Source organism: Sinocyclocheilus grahami, unplaced genomic scaffold, assembly GCF_001515645.1.
Source record: "Sinocyclocheilus grahami isolate Dianchi unplaced genomic scaffold, SAMN03320097.WGS_v1.1 scaffold73.1, whole genome shotgun sequence".
In the NCBI taxonomy this organism is placed as follows: domain Eukaryota; kingdom Metazoa; phylum Chordata; class Actinopteri; order Cypriniformes; family Cyprinidae; genus Sinocyclocheilus; species Sinocyclocheilus grahami.
In genome coordinates this window covers 603,698-623,042 of record NW_015505252.1, presented here as the reverse complement: position 1 = coordinate 623,042, position 19,345 = coordinate 603,698, and the positions used below count along the sequence as shown (strand labels likewise).

General features: G+C 37.1%; 3 protein-coding genes across 4 annotated transcripts in view; 1 reads left to right on the top strand and 2 right to left on the bottom strand.

The window, feature by feature from the left end:
* Window positions 1-906: 906 nt before the first annotated feature.
* uck1 (uridine-cytidine kinase 1) lies at window positions 907-6,208 on the bottom strand. Its single transcript, XM_016272752.1, has 7 exons — window positions 5,929-6,208; window positions 5,407-5,566; window positions 3,489-3,585; window positions 3,237-3,379; window positions 1,551-1,645; window positions 1,403-1,451; window positions 907-1,311 (listed from the first exon to the last, which is right to left on the bottom strand). The coding sequence occupies exons 1-7, from the start codon at window positions 6,016-6,018 to the stop codon at window positions 1,112-1,114; spliced, it is 834 nt and encodes a 277-aa protein (XP_016128238.1). The 5' UTR covers window positions 6,019-6,208; the 3' UTR covers window positions 907-1,111.
* A 725-nt stretch (window positions 6,209-6,933) lies between these two features.
* dnlz (DNL-type zinc finger) lies at window positions 6,934-9,226 on the bottom strand. The gene is made up of 3 exons (XM_016272753.1): window positions 8,813-9,226; window positions 8,572-8,711; window positions 6,934-7,279 (listed from the first exon to the last, which is right to left on the bottom strand). The coding sequence occupies exons 1-3, from the start codon at window positions 9,089-9,091 to the stop codon at window positions 7,117-7,119; spliced, it is 582 nt and encodes a 193-aa protein (XP_016128239.1). The 5' UTR covers window positions 9,092-9,226; the 3' UTR covers window positions 6,934-7,116.
* A 1,826-nt stretch (window positions 9,227-11,052) lies between these two features.
* lrrc8aa (leucine rich repeat containing 8 VRAC subunit Aa) overlaps window positions 11,053-19,345 on the top strand; it is a 31,035-nt gene continuing 22,742 nt past the window's right edge. For both annotated transcript variants that reach the window (XM_016272750.1, XM_016272751.1), the window contains exon 1: window positions 11,053-11,182. The gene's annotated coding sequence lies outside the window, so the exon portion shown is untranslated. The remainder of the gene's footprint in view (window positions 11,183-19,345) is intronic.

Genomic DNA, 19,345 nt, shown 5'->3' with positions numbered 1-19,345 from the left:
ATATAATATATAAAAAATAATATATATAAAACTTTTTAAAATATAAAATGGATTTTTTTTTATGCCGGTGTCCACGGGAACATGCCAGCTGAAGATAAGGAGGAAATTACGTCGCTCCCTTTGCCAAGTGCATTCAAAACTACTGCATAATGGCACGCACGTGCCCTGCTCACTCCAAAGGGATAGGAATGATCACTTCCATTTGGAATTTGCCCCGTGAACCATTCGGTACACGATACGCGCACCGTTACACCCCTAATTTCAATGTATTACTATGCTACATCATCACCTTCATTTGTATAGTGCTTTTCGTAGTACTGTGAAAAACAGTGTACAAATATGAAATTAATTTTCATTATTTCTTCTATCTGACACTATCTTTTATGAAACACAATGTAAAATGTACAAAAAAGAATTAGATGTTTAGTAACATAAGCATGTTCTCTTTAATGTTTAAAAAAGGTTTGTACAAGAAAAATGCAAAATCTGATTACAAATAAAGAACCATTTTAAAATATTCACATTTAGCAACAAATTACAGCGTGAGGTGAACAACATAAATTATACAGAACATTAAAAATAAAGTGATAGTGAGATTAATATTTTAAATACTAAATTCACGTAATTCAACGTAATTCACAAGAAGTATTTTACTTCATTCATTTCCCGTCTTATCCTGACCAAACAGGAGTTTATGATCTAGACAAGGCAGTGTGTTAAAAAGCCATTATACTTGATGACACGCAACTTTTCACTTCACAAGACATTAACTGATGGACTGGAGTGGTGTGGATTACTTGTGGATTATTGTGATGTTTTCATCAGCCGTTTGGACTCTCATTCAGACGGCACCCATTCACTGCAGAGCATCCATTGGTGAGCAAGTAATGCAATGCTACATTTCGCCAAATCTTTTCCCATGAAGAAACTCATCTGCATCTTGGATGGCCTGAGAGTGTGATCATTTTCGTCAAATTCTAATTTTTGGAAAAAATATTCCTTTTAATTCTATGAAAAGAGAGCCTGACAGAGATGTGTGTGTGTTGGAAGCATGCAGAAAATTCAAGCTTTCGGGTTTTTTGATCGTATGTATGAATCTCTTCTGTGTGTGTTAATGTGGTCGTGTGCTGGGCTCCAGTAGGGGGCGTTTCGCCGGCAGGCTCCCGCCTCCGCTAGATTTCTCGCTGAGTTCAGCCACGCCCCTCTTTAGACTCCGCCCGTGGGCGTGTCCATTGACAGAACCCCTCTGCCATTTGCAGATGTCACCATTGAGGATGTCCTGAATATGCTGCACAATCAGGTTTATTGCCACTAAAGAAGATTCAAAAGACAAAAGAGAAGCAACAGTTTAGAAAACCAAGGTTTATTTTTGAACATTTATTGCCTTTTGACTCATATTTACCCATGTTATCAACTCCACGAGGTATTATGACATCTGCATATTTCTTGGTCTGAGGTTGGAGAGAGATTTCAGATGTCATGAATGCATCATATAACTATAACACAACTATCCAATGTCAGTTCAGCTTTTGTTATGTGTGTTTTCTCACCGGAAGGCAGAACTCTTCAAAGGCTGGTTTAACAAACGTGGTGTACTGCGTGAGAATCTGTTCCAGATCTCGACCTCTTCTCATGTCGCGCAGAACTAAACGCACAAAATACATGCTGTTATACAGGCAACATACAGCTGGGGTGATTTAATATTTTGTTTCCATCAAATTAAAATTAAAGATATGAAATTTTGACTGAAAACTAAATGAAATAAATATACAAGTTTGGGGTCAGTAAGATTTGTAGATTTTTTTTTTATTAATATTTTTATTTAGCAAGGAAACATTAAATTGATCATAACTGTCAGTAAAGACATGTTGCAAAAGACTTTTAAGTAACTTAAAGGGGTCATATGATGCTATTTTAAAGATCATTATTTTGTGTATTTGGTGTAACAGAATATGTTGACATGCTTTAATGTTCAAAAAACACATTCTTTTTCAAATACTGTACATTATTGTAGGTCCTCTATGCCCCGCCTCTCTCAAACGCTTCGTTTTCTACAAAGTCCCTCCTTCCGACAAGCGCAGTCTGCTCTGATTGGCCAGCTGACCCAGTGCATTGTGATTGGCCGAACACCACAAGCACGCCTCGGAAATGTAACGCCCCTTATCATAATCACAGGCTTCAGCTTTCAAAGTAAATATCAAGACAGTTAATAATATCGTTAGTTTTACCATCAGTTCAAGCCCGAAAGGGCAACAGAGTCGCGTGACAGACACAGTGATGATGCAGCACACAAGCCACGGTTAAGACAGCTGACGTGCGATGATTTCTGACACAGTTCACTCTCCTGTGATGTGACCCTGTTCCCCTCACACACACACGATGCGCTACTCTGTGCTGCGCAAAACTCCGCATTTGAACAGTCAATAGCAAATACTTAAACTAATAACAAAACATACTTACAGTCGCTGATTCAGAAGCGCCAGATTGTCATAGCAAAGTCGGAATTGACCCTTTTTTTTTTAGAAATAGCCTTTGTGCACAGCCAGCCTTGTACTCTTCTAGGTTAAAAAAGACTGTAGTCCATAAAATGCATTGCACAAATTCGAACATCTGGGTTGTGCTGTTCTGTTGTAAATAAATCTTAACCACTGATTCCTAATTGCATCTACTTCCGGAAGGCCAAATAAAGTGCTTTTGCTTTCACACTGAAACACAGCGTCTCACTGACATGCTGCATCAACACGACTGCTGTTCCTGAAACCACGCCTTCTTTCTTTGCGTGCACATTTGGGCACATTATGCTAATATTTTCACATAGTGATGTAGACATGTGGGGGTGTGTTAGAACAAGCCATTTTAGGTAGGAGTGGTTGACACTTAACTTTTATCTTTGCAACTTTACAGATCTTCTTTATGCACCAAGAGCTTGTAACACTCCAAAGAGAAAGGAAAAATTTAAATAGCATCATATGACCCCTTTAAACTTTATTTTAAATAAATGCTGTTCTTTTGAACTTTCTATTCATCAAAGAATCCTAAAAAAGTGTCCGTTTCCATGCACACAAAAAACTGGTTTCAATAATAAAAATGCAATTTAATAATAAAAAATGCAAAAATAAAAACCTTGCTATAAAAATGTATATTTTTTATTATATAAAATACATAAAAAGGTTCTCTCTACTACACAGAATTGACTTGGTGTGATCCGTTTGATTTACCGATAATTTGTGCATTACCTCTGCGAGACAGGCGTACGTCTGAGTCTGTGTCCACAAAAAGCTTCATGTGGAACATGTCTCTGACTTCCTGTGTGTAGAACACCAGAATCCCCTCAAACAGCACCACATCAGCGGGATACACACATATCTTCTCTGGCAGCCTACACACACAATCGACAGTCAGACAAACACACGCTATCAAAGTACACATAAAGAGAAAGTGTGTCCGTGCTCGACGCAACATTATGAGGGAAAAGCGTGTCTTATTACCTGGAATGGGTGACGAAGTCATACGTGGGAACCTCCACCACCTTTCCTTCTACGATGTCCTTCAGCGTCTGACACATTAACTCCGTATCAAACGCATCTGAGAGAGAGAAAACATAATAGTGCATTAACCCGCTAAGCGCCAAAGTCGCAAAGTTCCTAATATGGTGTAATAGCTCATTTGTATTCCCTACCACTAGATGGCAGACATGTAGTACTTCGATTCTAGACAAAAATTACGTCACGTTCCTATTCAAAGTGTTCGAGGAAATTGCAGAGCAAGTGAGCTATCGTGTCATTGATGCGGAAGCAGTTCAGTTCAGAGCGTCTGAGTAAATTGTGAGATTTGTGAGAGAAAATCGCCAAATGGCTAATAGAAAGTTGTACCGTGAGGATGTGTTGCAAATGTTATTCGCCGATTCTGACTCTGAAGGGGAATATTTGCCTTTTGGAAATGACTGTTCACGAAGCACAAACAAGAGATCATTTCGACCCTTTGCCCAACGGGGATGGGGGTGGCAGGGGTGGACGTGGTCGTAGTGTCCATAGGAGAGCTGTTGCTAGAGGTAGAGGCATCGGGGCAGGAGAAATAGGGCTGGAAGTAGCACTAGCTCTTTGGATCCAGCGCCCCAAAGAGATGGGAGTGGCCGCGGTAGACGTGGCCGTGCTGTGCGTGGGAGAGCCGGGAGACGTGGTAGAGGCAGCAGGGGTGATCTGGATCTAAATAGGGCTGGAAATAGTGATGACAATGGTGGCTGGGTTTATTTGAGAAATGAAGAAGTGTATCAGGACTGGATCAAACGCTTTGATGAGCCTGTTGGTAATTTAGTACCGTATTGACCCGAATATAAGACAATGTTTTTTTTGTTGGAAATACATCTGAAAATATGCGGTCGTCTTATATTCAGGGTCTAGACTTTGACATGTCAATAATACACCCACAACAATAGGTGGCGCCAAATACGCATAAAACGAGTGTGCCATGAAATGCGTAATGTAATGCGTGTTGTAAAGATCGCGAGTAAAAACAAAAGAAAAAAAACAGTCGTGACTGTCATGTTAGCCTGATGGGACCAAACTTTAAAACGTAAGACAGTACCCAGATTTGAAGACTACAGTAAGATTTAACTTTTACTGTTAATAAGATTTTGGTAGGCTACTATTAGATGGATAATTCAGATGGGCTACCGGTTTTTTTTTTTAATGGTATATCAAAAAGTGCATATTTTTATAATGTGATTGTTGGTACATTTTACCAGTTTTTATCATACTTTCAAAACAAAAATTAAAATAGGAAAAATATGCAATATGAAAATAATTGAAGACAAAATGTGTTTTACTGAGAAAAAACAAGATTTGGTTTTTAAAAATCCTTTTTCCAAAAGGTACATCTGGAAAAAGGGGGGTCGTCTTATAATCAGGGTCGTCTTATATTCGGGCCAATACGGTACTTTCTCCTGTTTTATGGTTGGTTTCCTCTTTTCTGATAATTTGGAATGAGGATAAAAAGACACAAAAAAACATGCAAATAAGTTCAAACATCAATTCAATATCTACTCTTATTTCCTGAATATTATGAAATTCAAGATGGCCGCCTCTGATGACGTCATAATATGCAAATTAGACGAGTATATTGACACCCCACATGAACTTTCGGTCATGCCCAACATTTTTCTAATTTACAGTAGATCTCTATCTTTAAGCCCTTTCACGCCACAAGCTTTTGAAATCTTGATGTCAAAATCCAGCATTTCCCCCAAAAATCCCTGGCACCTAACGGGTTAAAACGGCATTTAATGACCCTCATGTCGTTCCGCATCTGTTTCCCTGAACTTTTCTTGCAATGGCTTTGTGTTTTAAGGACATAAAGATCAAATCCCAGCATCTTTACACGGTTGAATTATTCCTTATTGTTTTTTACCTGGATGGTCAAAGTTGTACTGGCCTTTCAAAGCTTTGGCCTTCTGTTCTGGAGTGAGAACCCGGTAGAAACTGTCCTGGCTGACGATAGTGACCTTCCTCTGGTGATGATCCACCTTATTCTGACCCAAAAGCTCCATGATTTTTGCACACACTGTGGACTGACAGGAGAAAAACAGCTGTTACTGTCCTGGACTGACAATCTAGTAGTGTCTATTTGCAATTGCATCAGCCTGAATATCATTCCAGATGCTGATACAAGAGGACACTAGGTGTTAATACAGGGGCCTGTTGCTATTGCTACAGGTTATCTGTGTAAATGACTACATCTCCCTGTCTGTAATTACATTTTGCATGCTGTTCTTGCATGCATTTCACTGAAATGCAAACATGCACTATATATTTAAGGCACAAAAGAGGTACATGTTGACTGTGGCTAAAAGAAAACAGTTGTTTTGCATGCATCAAAACGCCTATAACAGCAATATGCATCAGTTTCCATCATGCATGTAGTGTTTTGTACCTTTCCGCTGGCCGTTCCTCCGCTCACCCCGATCAGGAAAGGACTGTGCCACGGCCGCTCGGTTTCACACAGCAGTCCGGCTGAATTCATGCTGGTACAGTAACAAAAACGGCGTTTTCTTCAAGTATGGAGTCCGGGTGAATGCATAAACTCGTTCTTTAGATGATCGGTCATCAGTTGGAGGCTGTCAGGGCGGCGTTTGGTCGATTACAGCCTAGTTTCACTATCAGCCACGGCCGATAAGTGCTCCAATATTACTGTACTATAGTTAGTAAATGTTTAAGGGACATTCTGTTCCTCCAGGGGGCGCTAGGTGACTCAGAAGGGCGAGTCCCCATTGAGGATCATTCAAATGTCATTACGTGTTTTGTCTTACTGGAGACATTTGTAGATTAGAAAGTATCATCTTTTAATCCGAGACTGATTCCTGACATGTGAGTGGAAACCGCTTCAGAAGAATGCGGTTTTAAAGCAGCCGTGGTAGTAACTGCTAGAGATTGTGATTGGTCCGTTTAGTGCAGCGCTGAGAAAAGTAACAGGTGTCATGTGACCCTGTCTTTGCGATGTTTCTTCAGCAGTCTAGATAATAATTTACAATTGAGAAATGATACTGATAGACTTTAATTTATGTTGAACTGAGAATAGATTGTATAGAACTGAAGTAGGAAAAATAATTTTTATCCCGATCGCTAAGCCCCGCCCATCCTACGCTTGTTTCTGTTGATGCCGTTCTACCCGTTTTCGCTTCTGAACGTGACTGCGTCACAGCACGCTACGCAAACTCCACGAAACGTGTCATCAAACCATCTTCAAACATTTTGTATTTCTGCTTTTTTGATTCATCTTAAGTTCTTTTTTTTTTAATGAACAAACATAACTTTTTTAAAAATAATAAAATATATTTAAAACAAATATATTCATATATACATATGTAACTCGTAAACAAAGGCGAAAAGGTGTTGCAATAACAGTATTGATTTAGCTGTATTCATGTTTACCAGTCGAAGGTCGCTGATAAAGTGTGAGGAGTTTGAAAATATCATTCAAGTGAAAATGTTGCAGTGACCACAAGGGGGGACCAAACACTTAAAAACAACTTCTCCAAAGTGATTAGATGGTTGTTTTAATGCTTTATTAAGAAAAATATAACAATAATAAATGTCCAGTGATGCAACTGACAAATGTCAATCATGTTTTGTCTGAATCATCTCTCAGATGTGTTGGTTTCGGATCATCTGGATTATTTCTTGATGCCTCCTTTATTGATTCCCCCGCAAAAAATTCCAGGGCCTCGTCCCCTTGAACTCTTCGGACTGATTCTCCTTTAGCAGCCAAGATTTCCTCTATGTTTCTATGGCAACACAGAACATACAGCAAGTCAAAGGTTTTGTCAATGCTTCGGGTTTTCCAACTCGGGCCCAGGGGATTAAGCTAGATTCAAATAAATAATAAAAACAATTCTGCCTTTATATATCTCGCAATTCTGCCTTTATATATCTCGCAATTCTGCCTTTATATATCTCGCAATTCTGCCTTTATATATCTCGCAATTCTGCCTTTATATATCTCGCAATTCTGCCTTTATATATCTCGCAATTCTGCCTTTATATATCTCGCAATTCTGCCTTTATATATCTCGCAATTCTGCCTTTATATATCTCGCAATTCTGCCTTTATAGATGTCGCAATTCTGCCTTTATAGATGTCGCAATTCTGACTTTATAGATGTCGCAATTCTGACTTTATAGATGTCGCAATTCTGACTTTATAGATGTCGCAATTCTGACTTTATAGATGTCGCAATTCTGACTTTATAGATGTCGCAATTCTGACTTCATATATGTCGCAATTCTGACTTCATATATGTCGCAATTCTGACTTCATATATGTCACAATTCTGACTTTATATATGTCACAATTCTGACTTCATATATGTCACAATTCTGACTTTATATATGTCGCAATTCTGACTTTATATATGTCGCAATTCTGACTTTATATATGTCGCAATTCTGACTTTATATATGTCGCAATTCTGACTTTATAGATGTCGCAATTCTGACTTTATATATGTCGCAATTCTGACTTTATATATGTCGCAATTCTGACTTTATAGATGTCGCAATTCTGACTTTATAGATGTCGCAATTCTGACTTTATATATGTCGCAATTCTGACTTTATATATCTCGGAATTCTGACTTTATATATGTCGCAATTCTGACTTTATATATGTCGCAATTCTGACTTTATATATGTCGCAATTCTGACTTTATATATGTCGCAATTCTGACTTTATATATCTCGCAATTCTGAGAAAAAAACTTTTTTTTTTTTTTATTCAGTGGCGGAAACAGGCTTCCATAGATAAGAGCTTGAGGTAAGCAGTTTTATGTTTTAGGCCATGTCGTATTTTTATTGGTTGGTCAGTAAACCTGGATCGTAGCAGCAAACACACTGTGCGATGATCATGCTGAATCGTAGGCTATCTTTGACCTTCGTGACAACAACAGTCGTCTTTGAACCTCACTCACTGTATGACATAAGAGCACCGATTAGGAGCCCCGATTGTCTCCCGATGTCAATCTTTCGTCTGGGACAGCCGAAGATCGTGCAGTGTGTTTAGGACTTCAAACATACACACCTTTTCCCCTCCAGGTCAGAGAACCACTTCAGATTATCAGCGATCACGTGGTGGTTTTTACATCCAGGGCAAGTTACAATGACAACACCCTTGTGATAGGCTATCTTGGATATTTTCTTCATAGAGCGGGTGGAGCACACCTAGAGACAAAACATACAATTAAATGACTGAACATTACCCAAGTAGTCAAAAGTTCCCCTAAATAAGAAGTCAAGCACAGACAGGAGAAGTATAATCTTACTTTGCAGGTGTAAACCAGGTGATAGTGTGTTGACTGCAGCTGTCCAATGGCTTCAGCCCTGCTTCCAGAAGTCGTGAAGCTCCTGCAGAAACTCAATCTGCCTCCGCTGTGTGCCACAGAAGTCCCCAGTAACGAATGAGAGAGATGTAAGGTGTTCGGAGCTCTTTTCTGTGCCTCCTCATGCTCGCCTCTAGCAGTACTACATGATGTTTTGGTTACCGCACCACGTGATCTGGGAATTCTCGGTCTGAATAAAAAGAAACATAATCGAGAAGTCATTATGTGCTAACTGTTCTGTTTAAACACACGCAATCTCTCTACTGAGGCTCAAATGTCATATTTGTCTTATGCGAGTTGAACCACTCGTCGCTTGCCGATGACGTCAGAGACGCACCGAAGCCCCGCCCATCATGTTTATCCGCCAGTGACGTGTGGATTACATCAGTTTGAGATGAGAGACTCAAATGTTTTTCTTCTTCTTCTTCTTCTTCTTCTTCTTCTTGTTTTATGGCGGGTGGTATCCAACGTTAAGGTGCATTACCGCCACTTACTATACTGGAGTGTGGACCAGAGTGACTAACAGAACTTTATATATAAAAAATAATAATAATAATAATTTTTATAAAAACACTTAAAAAAAACAAAAACATTTTAAATAATAAAATAACAATTATACTTTATATTCTATTTATTAACTGTTTCCCTCAAGAATGCAATTAAAGAATTATAATGTCCTGTTTGACCGAGTATTTGCTTTGCATCTAGTATCTCCTGTGGTGTCCTTCTGAATATTTCTCTTTCTGTAATATATTTTTGGCAGTGACATAGAACATGTTCTACTGAGTCCTCCTCCTGACAATACTCACACAGACCTGTGGGATGTTTTCCAATGAGATGTACTGTCTTGTGTGACTTATGACTTATATATACAATCATCGTACTAGTAAATACACGAAAACTTTTCGTTATTCAACTATGGCGAAGATCTGGCTTCTGAATATTAAGTGACCCACGCAACGTGTCCGTCACGTAACCTAATTACATATTCATGATCACAGCCTTCAAAAAGGAATGCCAATCAATGTGTATGTTGGATATACACTGTATTGCCAAAAGCATTGGGACACCCCCTTCTAATGAACAGATTTGACTACTTTAATCATTTCCACGAGTACAAATCTTAATGTTTAAGCATATAATGATATTCTAGTGTGAAGGAGTGACAAAATCTCATCTCCAAACAACAATGATTTGTACATATGGGTACCGTACAGTCATTTTAAACACTTCTAAAACTGTTGCAACAGAGATATTTTTTTTATTATGTTTCCTCTTTGTTGCCACAGTTTTGGAAGTGCCTTTTTTTTTTGTTCTAAAGAAGGGTGTGTCCTAATACTTTTGTCCATTGGTGTTTGGTGATGAGTTTTTGGCTCAAGGTCTGCATTTAAAGTCACACCAGAGGTGTCCAGCTGGTTTTCTGCAGACCTGTCAAGTTCTTCCACACTGACTGAATCAATCATTTCTTTTTGAACCTTGAATCATACACAGAGGCATTGTCATGCTAGAATAGAAAAGGATCCCGTCTAAACTGTTGCTATAAAATTAGAAGCACACAATCCCCTAGAATATCATTATATGCTTAAACATTCAGATTTGTACTCGTGGAAATGACTAAAGTAGTCAAACCTGTTCATTAGAAGGGGGTGCCCAAATACTTTTGGCAACATATTTGGTTTAATGTAGGAAAAGTCACTACAGAAAGGGGAAAAATCTTAAAAAGAGGTTGATAACATTTTAAACATATCATTAAAGAAGAGGACCATACAATAAAATTTAATTGTTCTCTTTTAAAATTAATATTCTAATAATAGTAATAATAATAATAACATTTACATTTATGCATTTGGCAGATGCCAAATGCATAAATTAATTAATTTTAACAACAAAATTATTTTAAATTATTTTAACAACAACAACAGTAATACAATATATAATAATAATATATAAGATATATTCAGTATAATATATAAGATTGTATATCTATTGCCATGCAAATAAAGCTCCATTAAATTGAAAAGATTCATTAAGCCATCAGACTAGGGCCCAGAGAGTCTCTATCAGCCAATCAGGTGCGCCTACCGCGCCAACGCAAATTTACGTCATTAATGTTAATGAGCTGAGCCTTCGGTGTAGTAGAATTCGAACGTAGGTTTGGCTGACGCCAGTTCCTGGGCGTGGTTTATCCGCGTTCCTCAACTCTTTCCTCGGGCTGCGGGAGTGTGAGGCTGCCGCTGTGGATCGTGGATCAGAGGAAAGACATGTATCAGTTATGCGCCACAGGAGCCAGAGATCCACTCAGTAACGAGGCCGGTGAGTTGCGCCGTGTGTGTGTGTGTGTGTGTGTGTGTGTGTGTGTGTGTGTGTGAGTGAGTGTGTGAGAGAGAGAGAGAGAGAGAGAGTGTGTGAGTGTGTGAGTGAGAGTGAGTGAGAGAGAGAGTGTGTTTCTTTCTCAGGGCTTTGACTTTGAGTGTGTTTAGGGTGTGTTCGACATCACAAGACGCTTTTAAGAGACCAAAGAGACAAGCTTTAATTCTCCACCCACGGCAACCCCATTATACTGCAGGCCTAGCACTGTGTGTGTGTGTGTGTGTGTGTGTGTGTGTGTGTGTGTCTTAATTTAGTCTATGAATTAATGAATTATTATGTTATGTTATTATGTTTGTGTGTTGTGTTACCTGTGGTTGTGTGTTTATGTGTTGTAGCCCTGAATCTGAACTGATTAATGTACCATCTTGTATAATTTTTGTACGTATTATAACATGTAATGTATATAATGTACGTATTTTTTATTATAGGGCCCCTTAGACCAAGGGTCCGGAGACCCACAAGGGAGAACTAGGGGGTAAAAGTTCAGGGAAAAACAGTGTAAAAATAAGTAAATCATTTTAAAGGGGTCATATGATGCTGCTAAAAAGAACATTATTTTGTGTATTTTGTAAAGTTAAAAAAACACATTATTTTCCACATACTGTACATTATTATTAGGGATGCACCGATATGAAAAATTTGGCCGATACCGATAACCGATTATTCTTTATTTTTGAAAGCCGATAACCGATATGTTGGCCGATAAATCTATATCCAAATTGTTATATACTTTTTGAGAGCCTGATTACAAAAAAGGTCTCATCATTAAAAGTCACATCCCAAACACTTCAACATAAGCAGCCTAGTTTGAACGGTGTACGTTTTAAAAATATTTTTACTCTCCCATTACCAAATTTAGTCATAAAGTCTTACAAATAAATAAAATAATGCATAAATGATTTCTAGTCGTGTCCTCTTTTGGAAGACCAAACAAAGTAGTTTCGCTTTCACAACGAAAAACACAGTGGCCTAGCGTGAGGGGAATCCCCGGCTTAGCGTGCGCTGAGGCCGGGCTAGCGTGAGCTGAGGTGGCGGAGTCAAGAACGGCGCGCCCGGCAGATGCAACGAATGATCAGCAACCCCATGTGACGGACCCCGGGCTGGACTCCGCTTTGTCCACGGTGAAAGTTGATGTATTCCTCAGCGACCAGCACAGATCAGCTCTAGGCATGACGAAGTGGATATCGTCCTCTTTTGGAAGACCAAACAAAGTAGTTTCGCTTTCACACTGAAACACACAGCGTACATGGCTGCAGCGTCAACAATACTACAGCGAGAATAAAAGTTACGCCTTCTTTCTTTGCGTGAACATTTGGGCGGCGTTATGCAAATCTTCCCACATCGTGCTGTAGGTATGTGGGGGGCGTGTTAGAACGAGCCATTTTAGGTAGGTGTGGCTGACTCTTAACTTTTATAAAGAATATCTCTTTGGATTTGAGACTTTAGTCTTTGCAACTTTACAGATCTTCTTTATGCACCAAGAGCTTGTAACACTCCAAAGAGAAAGGAAAAATTGAAATCGCATCATATGACCCCTTTAAAAAACGTAATAAATGTAATTAACTGAAACTGAAAGTTAACTGTCTTTAACTGAAAAATTTGTATTTACTATTGTCATTTTGCATTATTGACACTATTTTCCTAATTAATGCTGTTCAGTTGCTTTGACACAATCTGTATTGTTAAAAGCGCTATATAAATAAAGGTGACTTGACTTAATTAAAACAAATTGAAAATGACTAAAACAAAAGTATAAATAATTAAAAATAAAATGTAATAAATAATACATCTAACAGATCAGTACTACAATGTGTAGAAAAAAATGCAGTAATGTAAAGGAAACTAAATATTTTCCAAATATCGCACATATTTGTAATAGTATAAATTAGGTGTTTATAGTATACATAGGAATATATAGCTGCATTTTAGGATGGGAGGTTCCTTACGTGAGAATGATGATATTTGAGGTTTTGAAGCACCTAAAATACGGAAAACCCCCTGCTTTAGACTGTTAAATTACAGCCTGACGCTGATATAAAGCCGGTTCAGAAATAAAAATACAAGTGTTTTTCTCTACCTAATGTAGAAATAAAGTGATTTTGAGACACTCCCTCCTGGGCCTGTTGTGGCTTAGTGGTTAAAAATCTGGGCTATTAACCTGTTGGTTGTAGATTTAAACCTCAGAAGGGTGAAGAGTGTACCGTCATTATGCAACTGAACACTTTACATAAATATGGATCTGTTTTTCACCCAAAGCGGTCATATGATTTAAAAAAAATAAGACCGATTCCTTTACCGTGCCTTTTCCTCCATTTGCTTTCATTGTAGTTTAGTCAGTTTTGTCCTAGAAGGTATTTGCTCTGGATGAGGGTTAAAGTTTGACCCTGAGGCGAGAGATATGTGTGTTTTGAACAAGTGCGGGCCTGGTGTTTTGTCTCGGCGCATGTGAAGTTGTCTTTGTTTAGCTTGAGCAGCAGCATGTGTTCCAGGAAGCATGCTTGATCTGAGCAGGACACTCCCGTAATTGACTGGCTGCAGTGTGGTGTGTGAAACCCAAAGTCTGTGTGTCTGTGGGACACCACACACCTCTGACCCCATTAACTGCATGCACAAACTGTACACGGTCATGTCTTTTTTGCATGAAAGAAATCAAGAAAAGTAGTTCTTGTGCACTGTATTCCAAGTCTTCTAAAATCATATAATAGCTTTTTGTGAGAAACTGGCCATAATTTAAGCTAGAGCTGTCTTATTTGTGAATGAGTCATTCAAGTCAGATCTTTTTAGTGAATCAGTTTATACCGGTTCTCAAAATGATTCATTCACAAATTGAATTGATCCAGTTTTTGAGATCTCAGTGGCTCTGCCTATACACATTTTATATAAAATGTATGTATTATATGTAAAACTAATTATAATACATTTATATAGATATTTTATTAAATAGAAATAATGTATACATTTTTATTATATATAAAATTATATAAAACTCTATGTAATGGTATATAAGGTCAGTATCAAAGACTAACAAAAAGATATTTCAAAATGGCAAAATCATAAAATATATTATAAATAAAATAACATAAATATAATACTGCTATATACTATTAATATAAAATATATTATTTATATAAAATAAAAATATATGGAATTTATATTTTATATATATATCAAATGATATATAAAATTCACTAAAACAAGTGTCTTAGATCTAAGATATTATGTTTTTTTCCATTACTGTAATGCATCTTTTGCTTAGTAGATAAGTGCAAATTATTCTCTGTGCTAATTGGAAATATGTTTTTGGAAGACAGCTGTTTATTTCACTTTGCTCTGCTGAAAGTGTGGTTAATACTCAAATGCACGTTTAATTGCTTTGAGTGGTTTAACTCCATCTGTATACTTTGGAGTCAGTCTTGCTGGCATTTAGGATAGTGGTGAGAAACAGCCAGCGTTTATTCCAGTGTCATTATAAAAGCGTTTCCATAGAGGAGCCATAGGATTTCAACAGACATGCATCATCATGTCAGATTTCTGTAAGCGATCATGTTGTCGGAGCTATTGCTCTCATGGGCCTGCGAAGACAATTTGACACATTAAAACCTCATTTGTCTTTCTGTATCTCAGTGTTGTTCAGCTCTTTTGCTGACAGGACAGTGTGTGGTGGTTAGGGAAGGTGCACGATCGTGTGTGTTTGGGTTGTGTCCATCTTTTATACCAGCCGTTAGCAGCAGATGGGGACAGCATGCCCTTGGGGAAGCTAAACAGAGATTGAGTTTAACAACAGACCCTTTGTGTGTGTTTGTGAGATGCACCTGGAGTTCACAGGACTCGGGACAAAATGTTGTACGGAAGAAGAGTTAATTTCATGTGTGTTCACTCACAGGCTTTAAAATCATGCCAGTAAGTTTTTTCAGAATGGCATGAGAAGAGCTCTAAGTATTGATGATCTGTAATATGCTGGGCAGTTTTTCCAGTAACAAATATACATTAATGTGAGGATAGATAGGCCTATTTTACCATTTATTTCCTATTTTAGATACAGCAAACCGGCATGGGGATCATTGTGATTTTTTTTTTATTGTACCTCTCTAGTGCTGTCCACAAAACCAAAACTATTTCTATCAGCCTTCAGTTCTTTGCTGTATTGATCAAGATGTTCCATTATAGAAGGTTCTTTCCTATATAGTGATCAAGATGTTCCATTATAGAAGGTTCTTTCCTATATAGTGATCAAGATGTTCCATTTTAGAAGGTTCTCTCCTATATAGTGATCAAGATGTTCCGTTATAGAAGGTTCTTTCCTATATAGTGATCAAGATGTTCCATTTTAGAAGGTTCTCTCCTATATAGTGATCAAGATGTTCCGTTATAGAAGGTTCTTTCCTATATAGTGATCAAGATGTTCCGTTATAGAAGGTTCTTTCCTATATAGTGATCAAGATGTTCCATTATTAAAGTATTTTTTTGCCATATAGTGATCAAGATGTTCCATTATAGAAGGTTCTTTCCTATATAGTGATCAAGATGTTCCATTATAGAAGGTTCTTTCCTATATAGTGATCCAGATGTTCCATTATAGAAGGTTCTTTCCTATATAGTGATCAAGATGTTCCATTATAGAAGGTTCTTTCCTATATAGTGATCAAGATGTTCCATTATTAAAGTTTTTTTGCCATATAGTGATCAAGATGTTCTTTACTATATAGTGATCAAGATGTTCCATTATAGAAGAATTTTTGCTATATAGTTATCAAGATGTTCCGTTATAAAATGATTTATTAAATGATTTTTGCCATGTAGTGATCATGATGTTCTATAGAATGTTATTTTCTGTATAGTGATCAAGGTGTTCTGCTATAAAATGTTTTTTGCCATGTACTGTAGTCAAGATGGTCCATAATAGAAGGTTCTTTGCCACAAAGATATTAAGATGTTCCATTATAGAAGTTTTTTTTTTTTTGCCATGTAGTAGTGATCAAGATGTTCCACTATAGCATTTTTTGGCCATATCGTGATTTAGCAGTTCCACTACTATAGAGGATATTCTGCCATATTCTGTTGTTGGTCTCATATCTTGTCCTGTATTTGTTGGCAACTCAAGGGAGCACAGACTTTAATACACATAAATCTAACTGTCTGTTATTACGACATAACTTTCAGATTCAGAGAAATGGGAACATACACCGAGAATACAGTTTCTCTCTCAGCTTGTTCCAGCTTTCCTGCTGATGGGCTTTTTTCGGTGAGATGACGTTGCTTTCTGGAGGTTATGAGAGAAGTCAATACTGCTTACGTTATGAAAGTATTTATAACTTTATGTACATTATGAGGGAAAGAACTGAGCTATGTTTTGCAGTATGAAGTATTATCCTCATTACTGTGATGAGGAATGGGTTGTTTAGTGTGGAGTCCAGAATGCTGAGGGAAATGTCAAGTGTAATTACATTCAAAGAAAGAGGCTTTTATTTCAAGCAAGCACACGGTAAATGGGGGGGGGGGGAGATGTGTGTGTGTGTGTGGTGTTGCTAAAGGTTATTGTGATGGAACAGACATCTCATGGACGACCAGCACTGGTCTAGACTGGATCAGATTCAGCAGACAGTGTGAGGAGCCGGATGGAGACTAACACTCTCAGCGGGCCTTGTGTTAAAACAACATGTCTCCAAACGCTCCTAAAGGAAAGAAACTGATCCCTCTTTTTCTCGCTTTCCTTCACTTTTAAATAGCTTGTAAAAGCGACGTGCACATTTTACTTTCACTTTCAAATAGAGGCAATTCGGAGTAAAGCAATTGTTCGTTTTTAGTTCGTTTGAATTTTCTCTCTTTTCTTCGCTTTCCTTCACTTTTAAATAGCTTATTTATTTATTTAAAATAGCGAATTAGCGGCAGTTAGGCGTCAATTGCTTGAATGCAACAACAAGATACAACGTCAAACTCACTTTAGCGTATATAAAAAATACACCATGCTATAGGACAGGCTATGCCTAATATAAAATAACAAATAACTTGCATAAAGTTTAAATGTACAAAACTGGAAACAAGTAAACATGTATAATATATAACCAAATAAATAAGAAACGTAGAACGTTTATTAGCAAAACGAGTAAGAAAGCTTGGAGGCACGGCATACACCTTGATGTCAAATGAAATAAATAAATGACACAAAGTTTAAATAAAGTAAAAATCAGCAAACAATGTGGAACCTAGGGCTGGACAATAATTCAATATCAATATGTATCGCGATATAATTTTTTCAATAACGGTGATATGATTTTTAAACACATTTCCGATATTTCGATATACATTACCAGTGTTTCCCATACATTGATTTATTTGTGCCGTTTGACTTCATTGAATAAACATGAGCACTGCACATTTCGAAATCATAACACGGCGCAGGTGTTTTATATGAATGTATCTCTGAAGGGAACCGACTGTCTTCAGAAAAGTTTCGATGGTATTTTCATTTGATCTGATAAAGTAGCGTTCATGAGCAGAGCTGCTTTGATTACAGCCATTACTGGAGAAATCGCTAGTTCTATCACTCTAAAAGCGCCTCCTGCTGGCAAAATTAGTTTTCATTTTAAATAAGCCCGTCTCCAGCAACATTTCCAGTTTTTGTTGTTGTTCAATTTTTTTGTTTTCTGCAGCGACTTGGAGCACGTTTCATACCCTTTTTTCTGGCTAAAGCACATTTGTTTCAATCTATAAGAATAATCAGCCTACACTACCAGTCAAAAGATTTTTAATGTTTTTTGTTAAGGATTCTCTTCTGCTCACCAAGGCTGCATTTATTTGATCCAAAGTACAGCAAAAACAGTAAAATGTTGAAATATTTTTACTATTTAAAATTGCTTTCTATTTGAATAGATTTTAAAACGTAATTTATTCCTGTGATCATACATAGGTAAATTTTCAGCATCATTACTCCAGTCTTCAGTGTCACATGATCCTTCAGAAATCATTCTAATATGCTGATTTGCTGATTATCAATATTTAAAACAGTAAAAAAAAAAAATCAGGATTCTTTGATGAATAGAAAGATCCAAAGATCAGCATTTATCTGAAATAAAAAGATAACATTATACACTATTCCATTCAGTAGAATTTTTATTTTTTTGGGAAAGAAATTATAGAAATTAATACTTTTATTTAGCAAGGATGCTTAAAATTGATCAAAAGTGATGATAAAGGCATTTATAATGTTACAAAAGATTTATATTTCAGATAAATAGTGTTCATATCGATATCGGAATTATATCGTATTGACCGAAATTAAGAAAAATATCGTGATATCAATTTTGGCCATATCGTCCAGCCCTAGTGGAACCAAATAAATAAGAAACAAATGTTTAAAAAAACTTCCAAAATCACCTTAGATAAACGGCAAAAGTCAACAGGCTTTTCAAAATCCAAAATATTGCCAAACAGGTGCTTTTGCATTTAGTTTCGAAACTAAATCATCCGCGATCGTCTTGTCTGTCTCACCTCACTCTTCTTGTCAGTCAGCTGGACTCACTCTCCTCACTGGAGAAATGAAATCTGATCTGTGATGCGACTGTCGTTCAACTGCATTGAGCATCCGCGTTCTGTTTTTAATTGTAGTGTCTGTTCTTTCACTGAACTAAATGATTTTTATTACTATAAAAAATCTAAACGACGGTGGCGGTCGGTGACGCGGTGGGCAAGTGACGTAACCGGTGTTGCGGCTTAACACCGGTATCACCGTCAGCACCGTCTATCGCGGCAAGCCTAGGTTGAAGGACTAAAACAAAAAGCTAAACAAAAATATTTAATTAAAATTAAAAAATAAAAAAGCATGCAACAAAATGAATAAACCTCAAATTAAATGTATATTAAAATAAAAAATATAAACAAAACAATTATAAATAAATAAATAAATAGAAATGACAAAATAATGTTACAAAAATACTTAATTTAAACTAAAATTAAACTGAAAATGGGTTTAACCTACAAACTTATCCATCAAAACAGAAATATGTAATAAAAATAATAATAATGACAAGGCGTGTACAAAATTACCACACTTAAACTGAAATTAACATGGAAACTTCCATTGTAACAAATCTGCATTTTTTTTTTAAA

Excerpts from the sequence above, each read along its gene's own strand:
- uck1 (XM_016272752.1), bottom strand. The coding sequence starts at position 6,018 with ATGAATTCAGCCGGACTGCTGTGTGAAACCGAGCGGCCGTGGCACAGT. Across the intron at positions 1,452-1,550 it reads TTGAAGAGTTCTGCCTTCCG|ACCAAGAAATATGCAGATGT; the intron begins GTGAGAAAACAC and ends CTCCAACCTCAG. Across the intron at positions 1,312-1,402 it reads TCGTGGAGTTGATAACATGG|TGGCAATAAACCTGATTGTG; the intron begins GTAAATATGAGT and ends AATCTTCTTTAG.
- dnlz (XM_016272753.1), bottom strand. The coding sequence starts at position 9,091 with ATGACTTCTCGATTATGTTTCTTTTTATTCAGACCGAGAATTCCCAGA. Across the intron at positions 8,712-8,812 it reads ACCTGGTTTACACCTGCAAA|GTGTGCTCCACCCGCTCTAT; the intron begins GTAAGATTATAC and ends TTTTGTCTCTAG. Across the intron at positions 7,280-8,571 it reads TCTGACCTGGAGGGGAAAAG|AAACATAGAGGAAATCTTGG; the intron begins GTGTGTATGTTT and ends GTGTTGCCATAG.